The sequence below is a fragment of the Salvelinus alpinus genome, chromosome 9 (genome assembly GCF_045679555.1).
Source record: "Salvelinus alpinus chromosome 9, SLU_Salpinus.1, whole genome shotgun sequence".
Taxonomy (NCBI): domain Eukaryota; kingdom Metazoa; phylum Chordata; class Actinopteri; order Salmoniformes; family Salmonidae; genus Salvelinus; species Salvelinus alpinus.
This window is the reverse complement of record NC_092094.1, coordinates 6,508,406-6,526,187: the sequence shown is the minus strand read 5'-3', so window position 1 is coordinate 6,526,187 and position 17,782 is coordinate 6,508,406. Positions and strand designations below refer to the sequence as shown.

Here is a 17,782-nt window from a genome sequence, read left to right as displayed (position 1 = left end):
TGTCAGGCTACTCTCTCTAGTTGAACGTGTAGATGGTTTTCTTCACCCCGGGTGGGTTAGACAGTCTCATGTCAGGCTACTCTCTCTAGTTGAACGTGTAGATGGTTTTCTTCACCCCGGGTGGTTTAGACAGTCTCATGTCAGGCTACTCTCTCTAGTTGAACGTGTAGATGGTTTTCTTCACCCCGGGTGGGTTAGACAGTCTCATGTCAGGCTACTCTCTCTAGTTGAACGTGTAGATGGTTTTCTTCACCCCGGGTGGTTTAGACAGTCTCATGTCAGGCTACTCTCTCTAGTTGAACGTGTAGATGGTTTTCTTCACCCCGGGTGGGTTAGACAGTCTCATGTCAGGCTACTCTCTCTAGTTGAACGTGTAGACGGTTTTCTTCACCCCGGGTGGGTTAGACAGTCTCATGTCAGGCTACTCTCTCTAGTTGAATGTGAAGACGGTTTTCTTCACCCCGGGTGGTTTAGACAGTCTCATGTCAGGCTACTCTCTCTAGTTGAACGTGTAGACGGTTTTCTTCACCCCGGGTGGTTTAGACAGTCTCATGTCAGGCTACTCTCTCTAGTTGAACGTGTAGATGGTTTTCTTCACCCCGGGTGGGTTAGACAGTCTCATGTCAGGCTACTCTCTCTAGTTGAACGTGTAGACGGTTTTCTTCACCCTGGGTGGTTTAGACAGTCTCATGTCAGGCTACTCTCTCTAGTTGAACGTGTAGATGGTTTTCTTCACCCCGGGTGGTTTAGACAGTCTCATGTCAGGCTACTCTCTCTAGTTGAACGTGTAGATGGTTTTCTTCACCCCGGGTGGGTTAGACAGTCTCATGTCAGGCTACTCTCTCTAGTTGAACGTGTAGATGGTTTTCTTCACCCCGGGTGGTTTAGACAGTCTCATGTCAGGCTACTCTCTCTAGTTGAACGTGTAGATGGTTTTCTTCACCCCGGGTGGTTTAGACAGTCTCATGTCAGGCTACTCTCTCTAGTTGAACGTGTAGACGGTTTTCTTCACCCCGGGTGGGTTAGACAGTCTCATGTCAGGCTACTCTCACTAGTTGAACGTGTAGATGGTTTTCTTCACCCCGGGTGGTTTAGACAGTCTCATGTCAGGCTACTCTCTCTAGTTGAACGTGTAGATGGTTTTCTTCACCCCGGGTGGTTTAGACAGTCTCATGTCAGGCTACTCTCTCTAGTTGAACGTGTAGATGGTTTTCTTCACCCCGGGTGGGTTAGACAGTCTCATGTCAGGCTACTGTCTCTAGTTGAACGTGTAGATGGTTTTCTTCACCCCGGGTGGTTTAGACAGTCTCATGTCAGGCTACTCTCTCTAGTTGAACGTGTAGATGGTTTTCTTCACCCCGGGTGGTTTAGACAGTCTCATGTCAGGCTACTCTCTCTAGTTGAACGTGTAGATGGTTTTCTTCACCCCGGGTGGGTTAGACAGTCTCATGTCAGGCTACTCTCTCTAGTTGAACGTGTAGATGGTTTTCTTCACCCCGGGTGGTTTAGACAGTCTCATGTCAGGCTACTCTCTCTAGTTGAATGTGAAGACGGTTTTCTTCACCCCGGGTGGTTTAGACAGTCTCATGTCAGGCTACTCTCTCTAGTTGAACGTGTAGATGGTTTTCTTCACCCCGGGTGGGTTAGACAGTCTCATGTCAGGCTACTCTCTCTAGTTGAACGTGTAGATGGTTTTCTTCACCCCGGGTGGGTTAGACAGTCTCATGTCAGGCTACTCTCTCTAGTTGAACGTGTAGATGGTTTTCTTCACCCCGGGTGGTTTAGACAGTCTCATGTCAGGCTACTCTCTCTAGTTGAACGTGTAGATGGTTTTCTTCACCCCGGGTGGGTTAGACAGTCTCATGTCAGGCTACTCTCTCTAGTTGAATGTGAAGACGGTTTTCTTCACCCCGGGTGGTTTAGACAGTCTCATGTCAGGCTACTCTCTCTAGTTGAACGTGTAGATGGTTTTCTTCACCCCGGGTGGTTTAGACAGTCTCATGTCAGGCTACTCTCTCTAGTTGAACGTGTAGATGGTTTTCTTCACCCCGGGTGGGTTAGACAGTCTCATGTCAGGCTACTCTCTCTAGTTGAACGTGTAGATGGTTTTCTTCACCCCGGGTGGGTTAGACAGTCTCATGTCAGGCTACTCTCTCTAGTTGAACGTGTAGACGGTTTTCTTCACCCCGGGTGGGTTAGACAGTCTCATGTCAGGCTACTCTCTCTAGTTGAATGTGTAGACGGTTTTCTTCACCCCGGGTGGGTTAGACAGTCTCATGTCAGGCTACTCTCTCTAGTTGAATGTGAAGACGGTTTTCTTCACCCCGGGTGGTTTAGACAGTCTCATGTCAGGCTACTCTCTCTAGTTGAACGTGTAGATGGTTTTCTTCACCCCGGGTGGGTTAGACAGTCTCATGTCAGGCTACTCTCTCTAGTTGAACGTGTAGATGGTTTTCTTCACCCCGGGTGGTTTAGACAGTCTCATGTCAGGTTACTCTCTCTAGTTGAACGTGTAGATGGTTTTCTTCACCCCGGGTGGGTTAGACAGTCTCATGTCAGGCTACTCTCTCTAGTTGAATGTGAAGACGGTTTTCTTCACCCCGGGTGGTTTAGACAGTCTCATGTCAGGCTACTCTCACTAGTTGAACGTGTAGATGGTTTTCTTCACCCCGGGTGGTTTAGACAGTCTCATGTCAGGCTACTCTCTCTAGTTGAACGTGTAGATGGTTTTCTTCACCCCGGGTGGGTTAGACAGTCTCATGTCAGGCTACTCTCTCTAGTTGAACGTGTAGATGGTTTTCTTCACCCCGGGTGGTTTAGACAGTCTCATGTCAGGCTACTCTCTCTAGTTGAACGTGTAGATGGTTTTCTTCACCCCGGGTGGGTTAGACAGTCTCATGTCAGGCTACTCTCTCTAGTTGAACGTGTAGATGGTTTTCTTCACCCCGGGTGGTTTAGACAGTCTCATGTCAGGCTACTCTCTCTAGTTGAACGTGTAGATGGTTTTCTTCACCCCGGGTGGGTTAGACAGTCTCATGTCAGGCTACTCTCTCTAGTTGAACGTGTAGATGGTTTTCTTCACCCCGGGTGGTTTAGACAGTCTCATGTCAGGCTACTCTCTCTAGTTGAACGTGTAGATGGTTTTCTTCACCCCGGGTGGGTTAGACAGTCTCATGTCAGGCTACTCTCTCTAGTTGAACGTGTAGACGGTTTTCTTCACCCCGGGTGGGTTAGACAGTCTCATGTCAGGCTACTCTCTCTAGTTGAATGTGAAGACGGTTTTCTTCACCCCGGGTGGTTTAGACAGTCTCATGTCAGGCTACTCTCTCTAGTTGAACGTGTAGACGGTTTTCTTCACCCCGGGTGGTTTAGACAGTCTCATGTCAGGCTACTCTCTCTAGTTGAACGTGTAGATGGTTTTCTTCACCCCGGGTGGGTTAGACAGTCTCATGTCAGGCTACTCTCTCTAGTTGAACGTGTAGACGGTTTTCTTCACCCCGGGTGGTTTAGACAGTCTCATGTCAGGCTACTCTCTCTAGTTGAACGTGTAGATGGTTTTCTTCACCCCGGGTGGTTTAGACAGTCTCATGTCAGGCTACTCTCTCTAGTTGAACGTGTAGATGGTTTTCTTCACCCCGGGTGGGTTAGACAGTCTCATGTCAGGCTACTCTCTCTAGTTGAACGTGTAGATGGTTTTCTTCACCCCGGGTGGGTTAGACAGTCTCATGTCAGGCTACTCTCTCTAGTTGAACGTGTAGACGGTTTTCTTCACCCCGGGTGGTTTAGACAGTCTCATGTCAGGCTACTCTCTCTAGTTGAACGTGTAGATGGTTTTCTTCACCCCGGGTGGGTTAGACAGTCTCATGTCAGGCTACTCTCTCTAGTTGAACGTGTAGATGGTTTTCTTCACCCCGGGTGGTTTAGACAGTCTCATGTCAGGCTACTCTCTCTAGTTGAATGTGAAGACGGTTTTCTTCACCCCGGGTGGTTTAGACAGTCTCATGTCAGGCTACTCTCTCTAGTTGAACGTGTAGATGGTTTTCTTCACCCCGGGTGGGTTAGACAGTCTCATGTCAGGCTACTCTCTCTAGTTGAACGTGTAGATGGTTTTCTTCACCCCGGGTGGGTTAGACAGTCTCATGTCAGGCTACTCTCTCTAGTTGAACGTGTAGATGGTTTTCTTCACCCCGGGTGGTTTAGACAGTCTCATGTCAGGCTACTCTCTCTAGTTGAACGTGTAGATGGTTTTCTTCACCCCGGGTGGGTTAGACAGTCTCATGTCAGGCTACTCTCTCTAGTTGAATGTGAAGACGGTTTTCTTCACCCCGGGTGGTTTAGACAGTCTCATGTCAGGCTACTCTCTCTAGTTGAACGTGTAGATGGTTTTCTTCACCCCGGGTGGTTTAGACAGTCTCATGTCAGGCTACTCTCTCTAGTTGAACGTGTAGATGGTTTTCTTCACCCCGGGTGGGTTAGACAGTCTCATGTCAGGCTACTCTCTCTAGTTGAACGTGTAGATGGTTTTCTTCACCCCGGGTGGGTTAGACAGTCTCATGTCAGGCTACTCTCTCTAGTTGAACGTGTAGACGGTTTTCTTTACCCCGGGTGGGTTAGACAGTCTCATGTCAGGCTACTCTCTCTAGTTGAATGTGTAGACGGTTTTCTTCACCCCGGGTGGGTTAGACAGTCTCATGTCAGGCTACTCTCTCTAGTTGAATGTGAAGACGGTTTTCTTCACCCCGGGTGGTTTAGACAGTCTCATGTCAGGCTACTCTCTCTAGTTGAACGTGTAGATGGTTTTCTTCACCCCGGGTGGGTTAGACAGTCTCATGTCAGGCTACTCTCTCTAGTTGAACGTGTAGATGGTTTTCTTCACCCCGGGTGGTTTAGACAGTCTCATGTCAGGTTACTCTCTCTAGTTGAACGTGTAGATGGTTTTCTTCACCCCGGGTGGGTTAGACAGTCTCATGTCAGGCTACTCTCTCTAGTTGAATGTGAAGACGGTTTTCTTCACCCCGGGTGGTTTAGACAGTCTCATGTCAGGCTACTCTCACTAGTTGAACGTGTAGATGGTTTTCTTCACCCCGGGTGGTTTAGACAGTCTCATGTCAGGCTACTCTCTCTAGTTGAACGTGTAGATGGTTTTCTTCACCCCGGGTGGGTTAGACAGTCTCATGTCAGGCTACTCTCTCTAGTTGAACGTGTAGATGGTTTTCTTCACCCCGGGTGGTTTAGACAGTCTCATGTCAGGCTACTCTCTCTAGTTGAACGTGTAGATGGTTTTCTTCACCCCGGGTGGGTTAGACAGTCTCATGTCAGGCTACTCTCTCTAGTTGAACGTGTAGATGGTTTTCTTCACCCCGGGTGGTTTAGACAGTCTCATGTCAGGCTACTCTCTCTAGTTGAACGTGTAGATGGTTTTCTTCACCCCGGGTGGGTTAGACAGTCTCATGTCAGGCTACTCTCTCTAGTTGAACGTGTAGATGGTTTTCTTCACCCCGGGTGGTTTAGACAGTCTCATGTCAGGCTACTCTCTCTAGTTGAACGTGTAGATGGTTTTCTTCACCCCGGGTGGGTTAGACAGTCTCATGTCAGGCTACTCTCTCTAGTTGAACGTGTAGACGGTTTTCTTCACCCCGGGTGGGTTAGACAGTCTCATGTCAGGCTACTCTCTCTAGTTGAATGTGAAGACGGTTTTCTTCACCCCGGGTGGTTTAGACAGTCTCATGTCAGGCTACTCTCTCTAGTTGAACGTGTAGACGGTTTTCTTCACCCCGGGTGGTTTAGACAGTCTCATGTCAGGCTACTCTCTCTAGTTGAACGTGTAGATGGTTTTCTTCACCCCGGGTGGGTTAGACAGTCTCATGTCAGGCTACTCTCTCTAGTTGAACGTGTAGACGGTTTTCTTCACCCCGGGTGGTTTAGACAGTCTCATGTCAGGCTACTCTCTCTAGTTGAACGTGTAGATGGTTTTATTCACCCCGGGTGGGTTAGACAGTCTCATGTCAGGCTACTCTCTCTAGTTGAACGTGTAGATGGTTTTCTTCACCCCGGGTGGGTTAGACAGTCTCATGTCAGGCTACTCTCTCTAGTTGAACGTGTAGACGGTTTTCTTCACCCCGGGTGGTTTAGACAGTCTCATGTCAGGCTACTCTCTCTAGTTGAACGTGTAGACGGTTTTCTTCACCCCGGGTGGTTTAGACAGTCTCATGTCAGGCTACTCTCTCTAGTTGAACGTGTAGATGGTTTTCTTCACCCCGGGTGGGTTAGACAGTCTCATGTCAGGCTACTCTCTCTAGTTGAACGTGTAGATGGTTTTCTTCACCCCGGGTGGTTTAGACAGTCTCATGTCAGGCTACTCTCTCTAGTTGAACGTGTAGATGGTTTTCTTCACCCCGGGTGGGTTAGACAGTCTCATGTCAGGCTACTCTCTCTAGTTGAACGTGTAGATGGTTTTCTTCACCCCGGGTGGTTTAGACAGTCTCATGTCAGGCTACTCTCTCTAGTTGAACGTGTAGATGGTTTTCTTCACCCCGGGTGGGTTAGACAGTCTCATGTCAGGCTACTCTCTCTAGTTGAACGTGTAGACGGTTTTCTTCACCCCGGGTGGGTTAGACAGTCTCATGTCAGGCTACTCTCTCTAGTTGAATGTGAAGACGGTTTTCTTCACCCCGGGTGGTTTAGACAGTCTCATGTCAGGCTACTCTCTCTAGTTGAACGTGTAGACGGTTTTCTTCACCCCGGGTGGTTTAGACAGTCTCATGTCAGGCTACTCTCTCTAGTTGAACGTGTAGATGGTTTTCTTCACCCCGGGTGGGTTAGACAGTCTCATGTCAGGCTACTCTCTCTAGTTGAACGTGTAGACGGTTTTCTTCACCCCGGGTGGTTTAGACAGTCTCATGTCAGGCTACTCTCTCTAGTTGAACGTGTAGATGGTTTTCTTCACCCCGGGTGGGTTAGACAGTCTCATGTCAGGCTACTCTCTCTAGTTGAACGTGTAGACGGTTTTCTTCACCCCGGGTGGGTTAGACAGTCTCATGTCAGGCTACTCTCTCTAGTTGAACGTGTAGACGGTTTTCTTCACCCCGGGTGGTTTAGACAGTCTCATGTCAGGCTACTCTCTCTAGTTGAACGTGTAGATGGTTTTCTTCACCCCGGGTGGGTTAGACAGTCTCATGTCAGGCTACTCTCTCTAGTTGAACGTGTAGATGGTTTTCTTCACCCCGGGTGGGTTAGACAGTCTCATGTCAGGCTACTCTCTCTAGTTGAACGTGTAGATGGTTTTCTTCACCCCGGGTGGGTTAGACAGTCTCATGTCAGGCTACTCTCTCTAGTTGAACGTGTAGATGGTTTTCTTCACCCCGGGTGGTTTAGACAGTCTCATGTCAGGCTACTCTCTCTAGTTGAACGTGTAGATGGTTTTCTTCACCCCGGGTGGGTTAGACAGTCTCATGTCAGGCTACTCTCTCTAGTTGAACGTGTAGATGGTTTTCTTCACCCCGGGTGGTTTAGACAGTCTCATGTCAGGCTACTCTCTCTAGTTGAACGTGTAGATGGTTTTCTTCACCCCGGGTGGGTTAGACAGTCTCATGTCAGGCTACTCTCTCTAGTTGAACGTGTAGACGGTTTTCTTCACCCCGGGTGGGTTAGACAGTCTCATGTCAGGCTACTCTCTCTAGTTGAATGTGAAGACGGTTTTCTTCACCCCGGGTGGTTTAGACAGTCTCATGTCAGGCTACTCTCTCTAGTTGAACGTGTAGACGGTTTTCTTCACCCCGGGTGGTTTAGACAGTCTCATGTCAGGCTACTCTCTCTAGTTGAACGTGTAGATGGTTTTCTTCACCCCGGGTGGGTTAGACAGTCTCATGTCAGGCTACTCTCTCTAGTTGAACGTGTAGACGGTTTTCTTCACCCCGGGTGGTTTAGACAGTCTCATGTCAGGCTACTCTCTCTAGTTGAACGTGTAGATGGTTTTCTTCACCCCGGGTGGGTTAGACAGTCTCATGTCAGGCTACTCTCTCTAGTTGAACGTGTAGACGGTTTTCTTCACCCCGGGTGGGTTAGACAGTCTCATGTCAGGCTACTCTCTCTAGTTGAACGTGTAGACGGTTTTCTTCACCCCGGGTGGTTTAGACAGTCTCATGTCAGGCTACTCTCTCTAGTTGAACGTGTAGATGGTTTTCTTCACCCCGGGTGGGTTAGACAGTCTCATGTCAGGCTACTCTCTCTAGTTGAACGTGTAGATGGTTTTCTTCACCCCGGGTGGTTTAGACAGTCTCATGTCAGGCTACTCTCTCTAGTTGAACGTGTAGATGGTTTTCTTCACCCCGGGTGGGTTAGACAGTCTCATGTCAGGCTACTCTCTCTAGTTGAACGTGTAGATGGTTTTCTTCACCCCGGGTGGTTTAGACAGTCTCATGTCAGGCTACTCTCTCTAGTTGAACGTGTAGATGGTTTTCTTCACCCCGGGTGGGTTAGACAGTCTCATGTCAGGCTACTCTCTCTAGTTGAACGTGTAGACGGTTTTCTTCACCCCGGGTGGGTTAGACAGTCTCATGTCAGGCTACTCTCTCTAGTTGAATGTGAAGACGGTTTTCTTCACCCCGGGTGGTTTAGACAGTCTCATGTCAGGCTACTCTCTCTAGTTGAACGTGTAGACGGTTTTCTTCACCCCGGGTGGTTTAGACAGTCTCATGTCAGGCTACTCTCTCTAGTTGAACGTGTAGATGGTTTTCTTCACCCCGGGTGGGTTAGACAGTCTCATGTCAGGCTACTCTCTCTAGTTGAACGTGTAGACGGTTTTCTTCACCCCGGGTGGTTTAGACAGTCTCATGTCAGGCTACTCTCTCTAGTTGAACGTGTAGATGGTTTTCTTCACCCCGGGTGGGTTAGACAGTCTCATGTCAGGCTACTCTCTCTAGTTGAACGTGTAGACGGTTTTCTTCACCCCGGGTGGGTTAGACAGTCTCATGTCAGGCTACTCTCTCTAGTTGAACGTGTAGACGGTTTTCTTCACCCCGGGTGGTTTAGACAGTCTCATGTCAGGCTACTCTCTCTAGTTGAACGTGTAGACGGTTTTCTTCACCCCGGGTGGTTTAGACAGTCTCATGTCAGGCTACTCTCTCTAGTTGAACGTGTAGACGGTTTTCTTCACCCCGGGTGGGTTAGACAGTCTCATGTCAGGCTACTCTCTCTAGTTGAACGTGTAGACGGTTTTCTTCACCCCGGGTGGTTTAGACAGTCTCATGTCAGGCTACTCTCTCTAGTTGAACGTGTAGATGGTTTTCTTCACCCCGGGTGGGTTAGACAGTCTCATGTCAGGCTACTCTCTCTAGTTGAACGGAGTTGATTTTTCTGGTTTGTCATAACAAAGGCAGGTCCATCAAAATGTATCCACGTAGGATGTATCTCTGTGGTGGATCGTTGATGAAAAGGTTTTAACTGGAACTAAAAAGGGTTCCACCTGGAACAAAAAGCATTCTACCTGGAACTACAAAGGGTTCCACCTGGAACAAAAAGCATTCTACCTGGAACTACAAAGGGTTCCACCTGGAACAAAAAGCATTCTACCTGGAACTAAAAAGGGTTCCACCTGGAACAAAAATAATTCTACCTGGAACTACAAAGGGTTCCACCTGGAACAAAATGCATTCTACCTGGAACTACAAAGGGTTCCACCTGGAACAAAAAGCATTCTACCTGGAACTACAAAGGGTTCCACCTGGAACAAAATGCATTCTACCTGGAACTACAAAGGGTTCCACCTGGAACAAAATGCATTCTACCTGGAACTACAAAGGGTTCCACCTGGAACAAAATGCATTCTACCTGGAAACAGAAAATGTTCTACCTGTAACTATACAACGACAGCCTTCATTTAACTACACAAGTCAGTTAAGAACAAAATCTTGTTTACAATGACCGCCTACCGGGGAACAATGGGTTAACTGCCTTGTTCAGGTGCAAAACAACATATTTTTACCTTGTCAGCTTAGGGATTCGATCCCGCGACCTTTTGGTTACTGGCTCAACGCTCTAACCACTAGGCTACCTGGTTCTAGTAGCCCCTGTTTTCTAAAAGTGTTGTTTCTGATTTATCCTCCTCCTCTCCCCCATGACACCATTATGAATCAGATGAGACTGAGCCCATGACACCATTATGAACCAGATGAGACTGAGCCCATGACACCATTATGAATCAGAGCCCATGACATCATTATGAACCAGATGAGACAGAGCCCATGACACCATTATGAATCAGATGAGACTGAGCCCATGACACCATTATGAACCAGATGAGACTGAGCCCATGATACCATTATGAACCAGATGAGACAGAGCCCATGACACCATTATGAATCAGAGCCCATGACACCATTATGAACCAGATGAGACTGAGCCCATGACACCATTATGAATCAGATGAGACAGAGCCCATGACACCATTATGAATCAGAGCCCATGACACCATTATGAACCAGATGAGACTGAGCCAATGACACCATTATGAATCAGATGAGACTGAGCCCGTGACACCATTATGAACCAGATGAGACTGAGTCCATGACACCATTATGAACCAGATGAGACTGAGCCCATGACACCATTATGAATCAGAGCCCATGACACCATTCTGAACCAGATGAGACTGAGCCAATGACACCATTATGAATCAGATGAGACAGAGCCCATGACACCATTATGAATCAGATGAGACAGAGCCCATGACACCATTATGAACCAGATGAGACAGAGCCCATGACACCATTATGAACCAGATGAGACAGAGCCCATGACACCATTATGAATCAGATGAGACAGAGCCCATGACACCATTATGAACCAGATGAGACTGAGCCAATGACACCATTATGAATCAGATGAGACTGAGCCCGTGACACCATTATGAACCAGATGAGACTGAGTCCATGACACCATTATGAACCAGATGAGACTGAGCCCATGACACCATTATGAACCAGATGAGACAGAGCCCATGACACCATTATGAACCAGATGAGACTGAGCCCATGACACCATTATGAATCAGATGAGACTGAGTCCATGACACCATTGTGAACCAGATGAGACTGAGCCAATGACACCATTATGAACCAGATGAGACTGAGCCCATGACACCATTATGAATCAGGTGAGACAGAGCCCATGACACCATTATGAATCAGAGCCCATGACACCATTATGAACCAGATGAGACTGAGCCAATGACACCATTATGAATCAGATGAGACTGAGCCCGTGACACCATTATGAACCAGATGAGACTGAGTCCATGACACCATTATGAATCAGATGAGACTGAGTCCATGACACCATTATGAATCAGATGAGACTGAGTCCATGACACCATTATGAACCAGATGAGACTGAGCCCATGACACCATTATGAACCAGATGAGACAGAGCCCATGACACCATTATGAACCAGATGAGACTGAGCCCATGACACCATTATGAACCAGATGAGACAGAGCCCATGACACCATTATGAATCAGATGAGACAGAGCCCATGACACCATTATGAATCAGATGAGACAGAGCCCATGACACCATTATGAACCAGATGAGACAGAGCCCATGACACCATTATGAACCAGATGAGACAGAGCCCATGACACCATTATGAATCAGATGAGACAGAGCCCATGACACCATTATGAATCAGAGCCCATGACACCATTATGAACCAGATGAGACTGAGCCCATGACACCATTACGAATCAGATGAGACAGAGCCCATGACACCATTATGAATCAGAGCCCATGACACCATTATGAACCAGATGAGACTGAGCCAATGACACCATTATGAATGAGATGAGGCTGAGCCCGTGACACCATTATGAACCAGATTAGACTGAGTCCATGACACCATTATGAACCAGATGAGACTGAGCCCATGACACCATTATGAATCAGAGCCCATGACACCATTATGAACCAGATGAGACTGAGCCAATGACACCATTATGAATCAGATGAGACTGAGCCCGTGACACCATTATGAACCAGATGAGACTGAGTCCATGACACCATTATGAACCAGATGAGACTGAGCCCATGACACCATTATGAATCAGATGAGACAGAGCCCATGACACCATTATGAATCAGATGAGACAGAGCCCATGACACCATTATGAATCAGATGAGACAGAGCCCATGACACCATTATGAACCAGATGAGACAGAGCCCATGACACCATTATGAACCAGATGAGACAGAGCCCATGACACCATTATGAATCAGATGAGACAGAGCCCATGACACCATTATGAATCAGAGCCCATGACACCATTATGAACCAGATGAGACTGAGCCCATGACACCATTATGAATCAGAGCCCATGACACCATTATGAATCAGATGAGACTGAGCCCATTACACCATTATGAACCAGATGAGACAGAGCCCATGACACCATTATGAACCAGATGAGACAGAGCCCATGCCACCATTATGAACCAGATGAGACTGAGCCCATGACACCATTATGAACCAAATGAGACAGAGCCCATGACACCATTATGAACCAGATGAGACTGAGCCCATGACACCATTATGAACCAGATGAGACAGAGTCCATGACACCATTATGAATCAGATGAGACTGAGCCCATGACACCATTATGAATCAGATGAATTGTTTGTTTCTGATGTGTCCTCTTCCTCTCCGCAGGTGTGGTTCCAGAACCGGCGTGCTAAGTGGAGGAAGAGGGAGAGGTTCGGTCAGATGCAGCAGGTCAGGACTCACTTCTCTACTGCCTACGAGCTACCCCTCCTCACCAGACCAGAGAACTACACCCAGGTACAGGGATAGCGCTCATAACTACAGTATGAACAAGCACGGAAGTGAGGAATAAGAGTAATCCAGAGGAGGCTGGTGGGATGAGCTATAGGAGGACGTGCTCAGGGTATAAATGGAACGGTATCAAACGTACGGAAACCACATGTTTGACTCCGTTCCATTAATTCCATTCCAGCCATTACTATATAAGCCCATCCTCCTATAACTCTTCCCACCAGCCTCCTCTGGAGTAATCTCTTGTGACGTAAAAGCGGAGATTTTAACTGGAGCGTTTGGGTAGTTCTGTAAAGGGGAGTGACTGAATCGGCTCTTTCTGCTAGTTAGCCACTGTTTTTCATAATGGTGTCATGGTGCTCTGTCTCATCTGGTTCATAATGGTGTCATGGTGGTGTCTGTCTTACCTCCAGAAGAAAATCAAGTTAGTCAGTATTTTGTTTCTGGGTTACAATATTTGATTTCTCCTAAACCTCCTGCTCTTGTCTGTTCCTCCATGTAGATCCAGAACCCATCGTGGCTAGGTGGAGGCAGCGGTGTCTCTCCTGTACCTGGCTGCGTGGTGCCCTGTGACGGGTCAGTCACCTCCTGCATGCCTCCCCACCCCCACCCACACGGAGGCGTCTCCGACTACCTAGGCGTGCCCAGCCCGGGCGTAGTGGGTCATGAGGGTCACATGGGACAGACACACATGGGAAGTCTCTTTGGGGCTGGAGGAATGGGCGGTGGGGGTGGGAGTCTCAATGGTTACGACCTGACCGGTGTCGACCCAGACAGAAAGTCTTCTAGTATCGCGGCGCTGCGTATGAAAGCTAAGGAACACAGCGCCGCCATCTCCTGGAACACATGATGCTATGGGATTGTTCCTGGGTCTGGCCCCACCCTGGTCAGACACGCCCTAACCCTGCCTCCATACTCTCCTGAACCTGGACAAGGCCATGCCCAGTACTGGGGAGGAGGAGGAGGAAGACCAGGATGGGACTACGACTACGCCACCTGATAGCACTAATAATACCAAAGCAGGTGAAAATGAATGAATGAACTACAACCCCCGAGACGATAGGAGAGACCATCACAGGAAACGATGACAGCGAAATTCAGCAGCTTTATAATGATAACAGCTATGACGTCACCGTGACAATCAGCAGGAGACGCTGAGAAAGAAAGACCCGAGACAGAGGGAGTGGTGCTACTTGTTCTCTCAGATCTCTGACGGGGGAACGCGCCATTTTCTCTCTTTATTCTCTATGCTCACCACCCTGTTCCTCTTTATTCTCTATGCTCACCACCCTGTTCCTCTTTATTCTCTATGCTCACCACCCTGTTCCTCTTTATTCTCTATGCTCACCACCCTGTTCCTCTTTATTCTCCATGCTCACCACCCTGTTCCTCTTTATTCTCTATGCTCACCACCCTGTTCCTCTTTATTCTCTATGCTCACCACCCTGTTCCTCTTTATTCTCTATGCTCACCACCCTGTGCCTCTTTATTCTCCATGCTCACCACCCTTTTTCTCTTGTTCTGTTGAAACCCCACCACCTGAAACACATCCACTTCAAGCCGGCCTGGTTCCTCTGAGGACACAACAACACATTACAAAAAAAAACATTACAACTTTAATGAGCAAACTCCTTGATGAAGAGCATTGACGAACCAGAGCAAAAGTCTTCATGAATCAGCCTCATTCATAACTCTTCTCTTTCTTCTCACAGCAACACAATGACCAATTGTCTAAGAGGTATTAATGGTATGGTAATAAGTGAACATCTGAAAAACATCTGTGATTGGTTCTGACTGCATGGGATGTGCTGGCAGCTGTGTCCTCGTTTCTAGGTTCCTATAACTATGGACCACACAAGCGACACGGGTCCATGCCAATTTGGTCAGGGGGAGTGGAGGGCGGAGGGCAGAAAGTGTACACTTGGCAATCATATCAAGTGAATGTGTAATTTCTTCCCCTTGGGCCGTCTCCCTCCCAGCGCCGACCTATCAGGTTACAGGAAACACATTCTCCCCTAGCGACAGGCAGGAATAACACACAAATATTGGACAGTGATTGGGCCTGTCACTGGACAGTGATTGGGCCTGTCACTAGACAGTGATTGGGCCTGTCACTAGACAGTGATTGGGCCTGTCACTAGACAGTGATTGGGCCTGTCACTAGACAATGATTGGGCCTGTCACTAGACAGTGATTGGGCCTGTCACTAGACAGTGATTGGGCCTGTCACTAGATAGTGATTGGGCCTGTCACTAGACAGTGATTGGGCCTGTCACTAGATAGTGATTGGGCCTGTCACTAGACAGTGATTGGGCCTGTCACTAGATAGTGATTGGGCCTGTCACTAGATAGTGATTGGGCCTGTTACTAGACAGTGATTGGGCCTGTCACTAGATTTAAATATCTACTTTCCCTCTCCTGGATGTCTGGATGGCGTCTCTCCCTCCCTCCCTCTCCTTAAAATTCTGGTTGAGGATTCAGAATATGAAATTTGGACAATTGCATTTAATTCCGGTATTTTTACTGCATTAAATGTAATGTACAGACTATCAAACCTGATCAGGCTTAACAACAAAACAAATGATGATGCTAACTGACGTGAAGCTCATGTCTTCTCCTGCCCTGTAGAAGTGTCTGTTTCTCAGTAGTACTTACTGTTCCTCCAAGATAGCGCCCCACTCCTCTAAATCCTCTAACTCCTCTAAATCCTCTAACTCTAATCCCCATAGGGACTCTAAATCCTCTAACTCCTCTAAATCCTCTAAATCCTCTAACTCTAATCCCCATAGGGACTCTAAATCCTCTAACTCCTCTAAATCCTCTAAATCCTCTAACTCCTCTAAATCCTCTAACTCCTCTAAATCCTCTAACTCAGGGCCTCTAAAACTCCTCTAAATCCTCTAAATCCTCTAAATCCTAACTCTAATCCTCACAGGGCCTCTAAATCCTCTAACTCTAATCCCCATAGGGCCTCTAAATCCTCTAACTCCTCTAACTCTAATCCCCATAGGGCCTCTAAATCCTCTAACTCCTCTAACTCTAATCCCCATAGGGCCTCTAAATCCTCTAACTCCTCTAACTCTAATCCCCATAGGGCCTCTAAATCCTCTAACTCCTCTAACTCTAATCCCCATAGGGCCTCTAAATCCTCTAACTCCTCTAAATCTTCTAACTCTAATCCCCATAAGGACTATAACTCCTCTAAATCCTCAAACTCCTCTAAATCCTCAAACTCCTCTAAATCCTCTAAATCCTCTAAATCCTCTAACTCCTCTAAATCCCCTAAATCCTCTAAATCCTCTAAATCCTCAAACTCCTCTAAATCCTCTAACTCCTCTAAATCCTCTAAATCCCCTAAATCCTCTAAATCCTCTAAATCCTCTAACTCCTCTAACTCCTATAAATCCTCTAAATCCCCTAAATCCTCTAAATCCTCTAAATCCTCTAACTCCTCTAAATCCTCTAAATCCTCAAACTCCTCTAAATCCTCTAACTCCTCTAAATCCTCTAAATCCCCTAAATCCTCTAAATCCTCAAACTCCTCAAACTCCTCTAAATCCTCTAAATCCTCTAAATCCTCTAACTCCTCTAAATCCTCTAAATCCTCTAACTCCTCTAACTCCTATAAATCCTCTAACTCTAATCCTCACAGGGCCTCTAACTCCTATAACTCTATAGGCTCTCTGACTCCTCTAAATCCTCTAACTAATATCTCCTTCTATTTTGATACTACTGATACAGAGCAACAGAGAATCCTAGTTATGTTTATTAATGTGTACACTTTTAGTAGAGTAATGTTTTTTGTGTTTGTTAGTAATTTTTTTGGGGGGGAGGGGGGCATTTGTTCAATGGAACACTCTCTCAGTTGAGTAATACTCTCTCAGTTGAGTAATACTCTCTCAGTTTAGTAATACTCTCTCGGTTGAGTAATACTCTTTGAGTCTAGTAACACTCTCTCAGTTTAGTAAAACTGTCTCAGTTTAGTAATACTCTCTCAGTTTAGTAATATTCTCTCAGTTTAGTAACACTAAACTGAGAGAGTGTTACTAGACTGAGAGAGTGTTACTAAACTGAGAGAATATTACTCAACTGAGAGAGTATTACAAAACTGAGAGAGTATTACCCAACTGAGAGAGTATTACTAAACTGAGAGAGTATTACTAAACTGAGACAGTTTTACTAAACTGAGAGAGTGTTACTAGACTCAAAGAGTATTACTCAACCGAGAGAGTATTACTAAACTGAGAGAGTATTACTCAACTGAGAGAGTATTACTCAACTGAGAGAGTGTTACTAAACTGAGAGAGTGTTACTAGACTGAGAGAGACACGGATCTTGCGAGATTAAATAAATATGCTCTTCTGTACAGTGAGATCAGTGGCTCGCCAGGATAGATTTTACCCAGGTTGAAATATATTTCTAATTTGCTTGTGGCTTTAAAGCTTTAAAGTGTTACATTTTTTGAATTTATATTCATTTTGTATTTCTATTGATTTTTGATTGTGCCTTAATTATAATTGTGTGTGCCATTGCAATAAGTTATTGGAATTACAACAAATGTTTTAGACTCGTCCTTTGGGGCAGCAGTTTACCTGGATAACTCAACGCTGAGCCACTGTTGGTCTTACCTGGATAAGTCAACGCTGAGCCACTGTTGGTCTTACCTGGATAAGTCAACACTGAGCCACTGTTGGTCTTACCTGGATAAGTCAACACTGAGCCACTGTTGGTCTTACCTGAATAAGTCAACGCTGAGCCACTGTTGGTCTTACCTGGATAAGTCAACGCTGAGCCACTGTTGGTCTTACCTGGATAAGTCAACACTGAGCCACTGTTGGTCTTACCTGGATAAGTCAACACTGAGCCACTGTTGGTCTTATCTGGATAAGTCAACGCTGAGCCACTGTTGGTCTTACCTGGATAAGTCAACACTGAGCCACTGTTGGTCTTATCTGG

At 46.8% G+C, this 17,782-nt stretch overlaps 1 protein-coding gene across 1 annotated transcript in view; it reads left to right on the top strand.

The window, feature by feature from the left end:
- LOC139584214 (homeobox protein aristaless-like 4) overlaps positions 1–14,490 on the top strand; it is a 57,203-nt gene extending 42,713 nt beyond the window's left edge. Inside the window, exons 3-4 of the mRNA XM_071415802.1 lie at positions 12,704–12,832; positions 13,329–14,490. Of these exons, the coding sequence (XP_071271903.1) occupies positions 12,704–12,832; positions 13,329–13,676 (477 nt within the window). The 3' untranslated portion in view covers positions 13,677–14,490. The remainder of the gene's footprint in view (positions 1–12,703; positions 12,833–13,328) is intronic.
- The last annotated feature ends 3,292 nt before the right edge of the window (positions 14,491–17,782 follow it).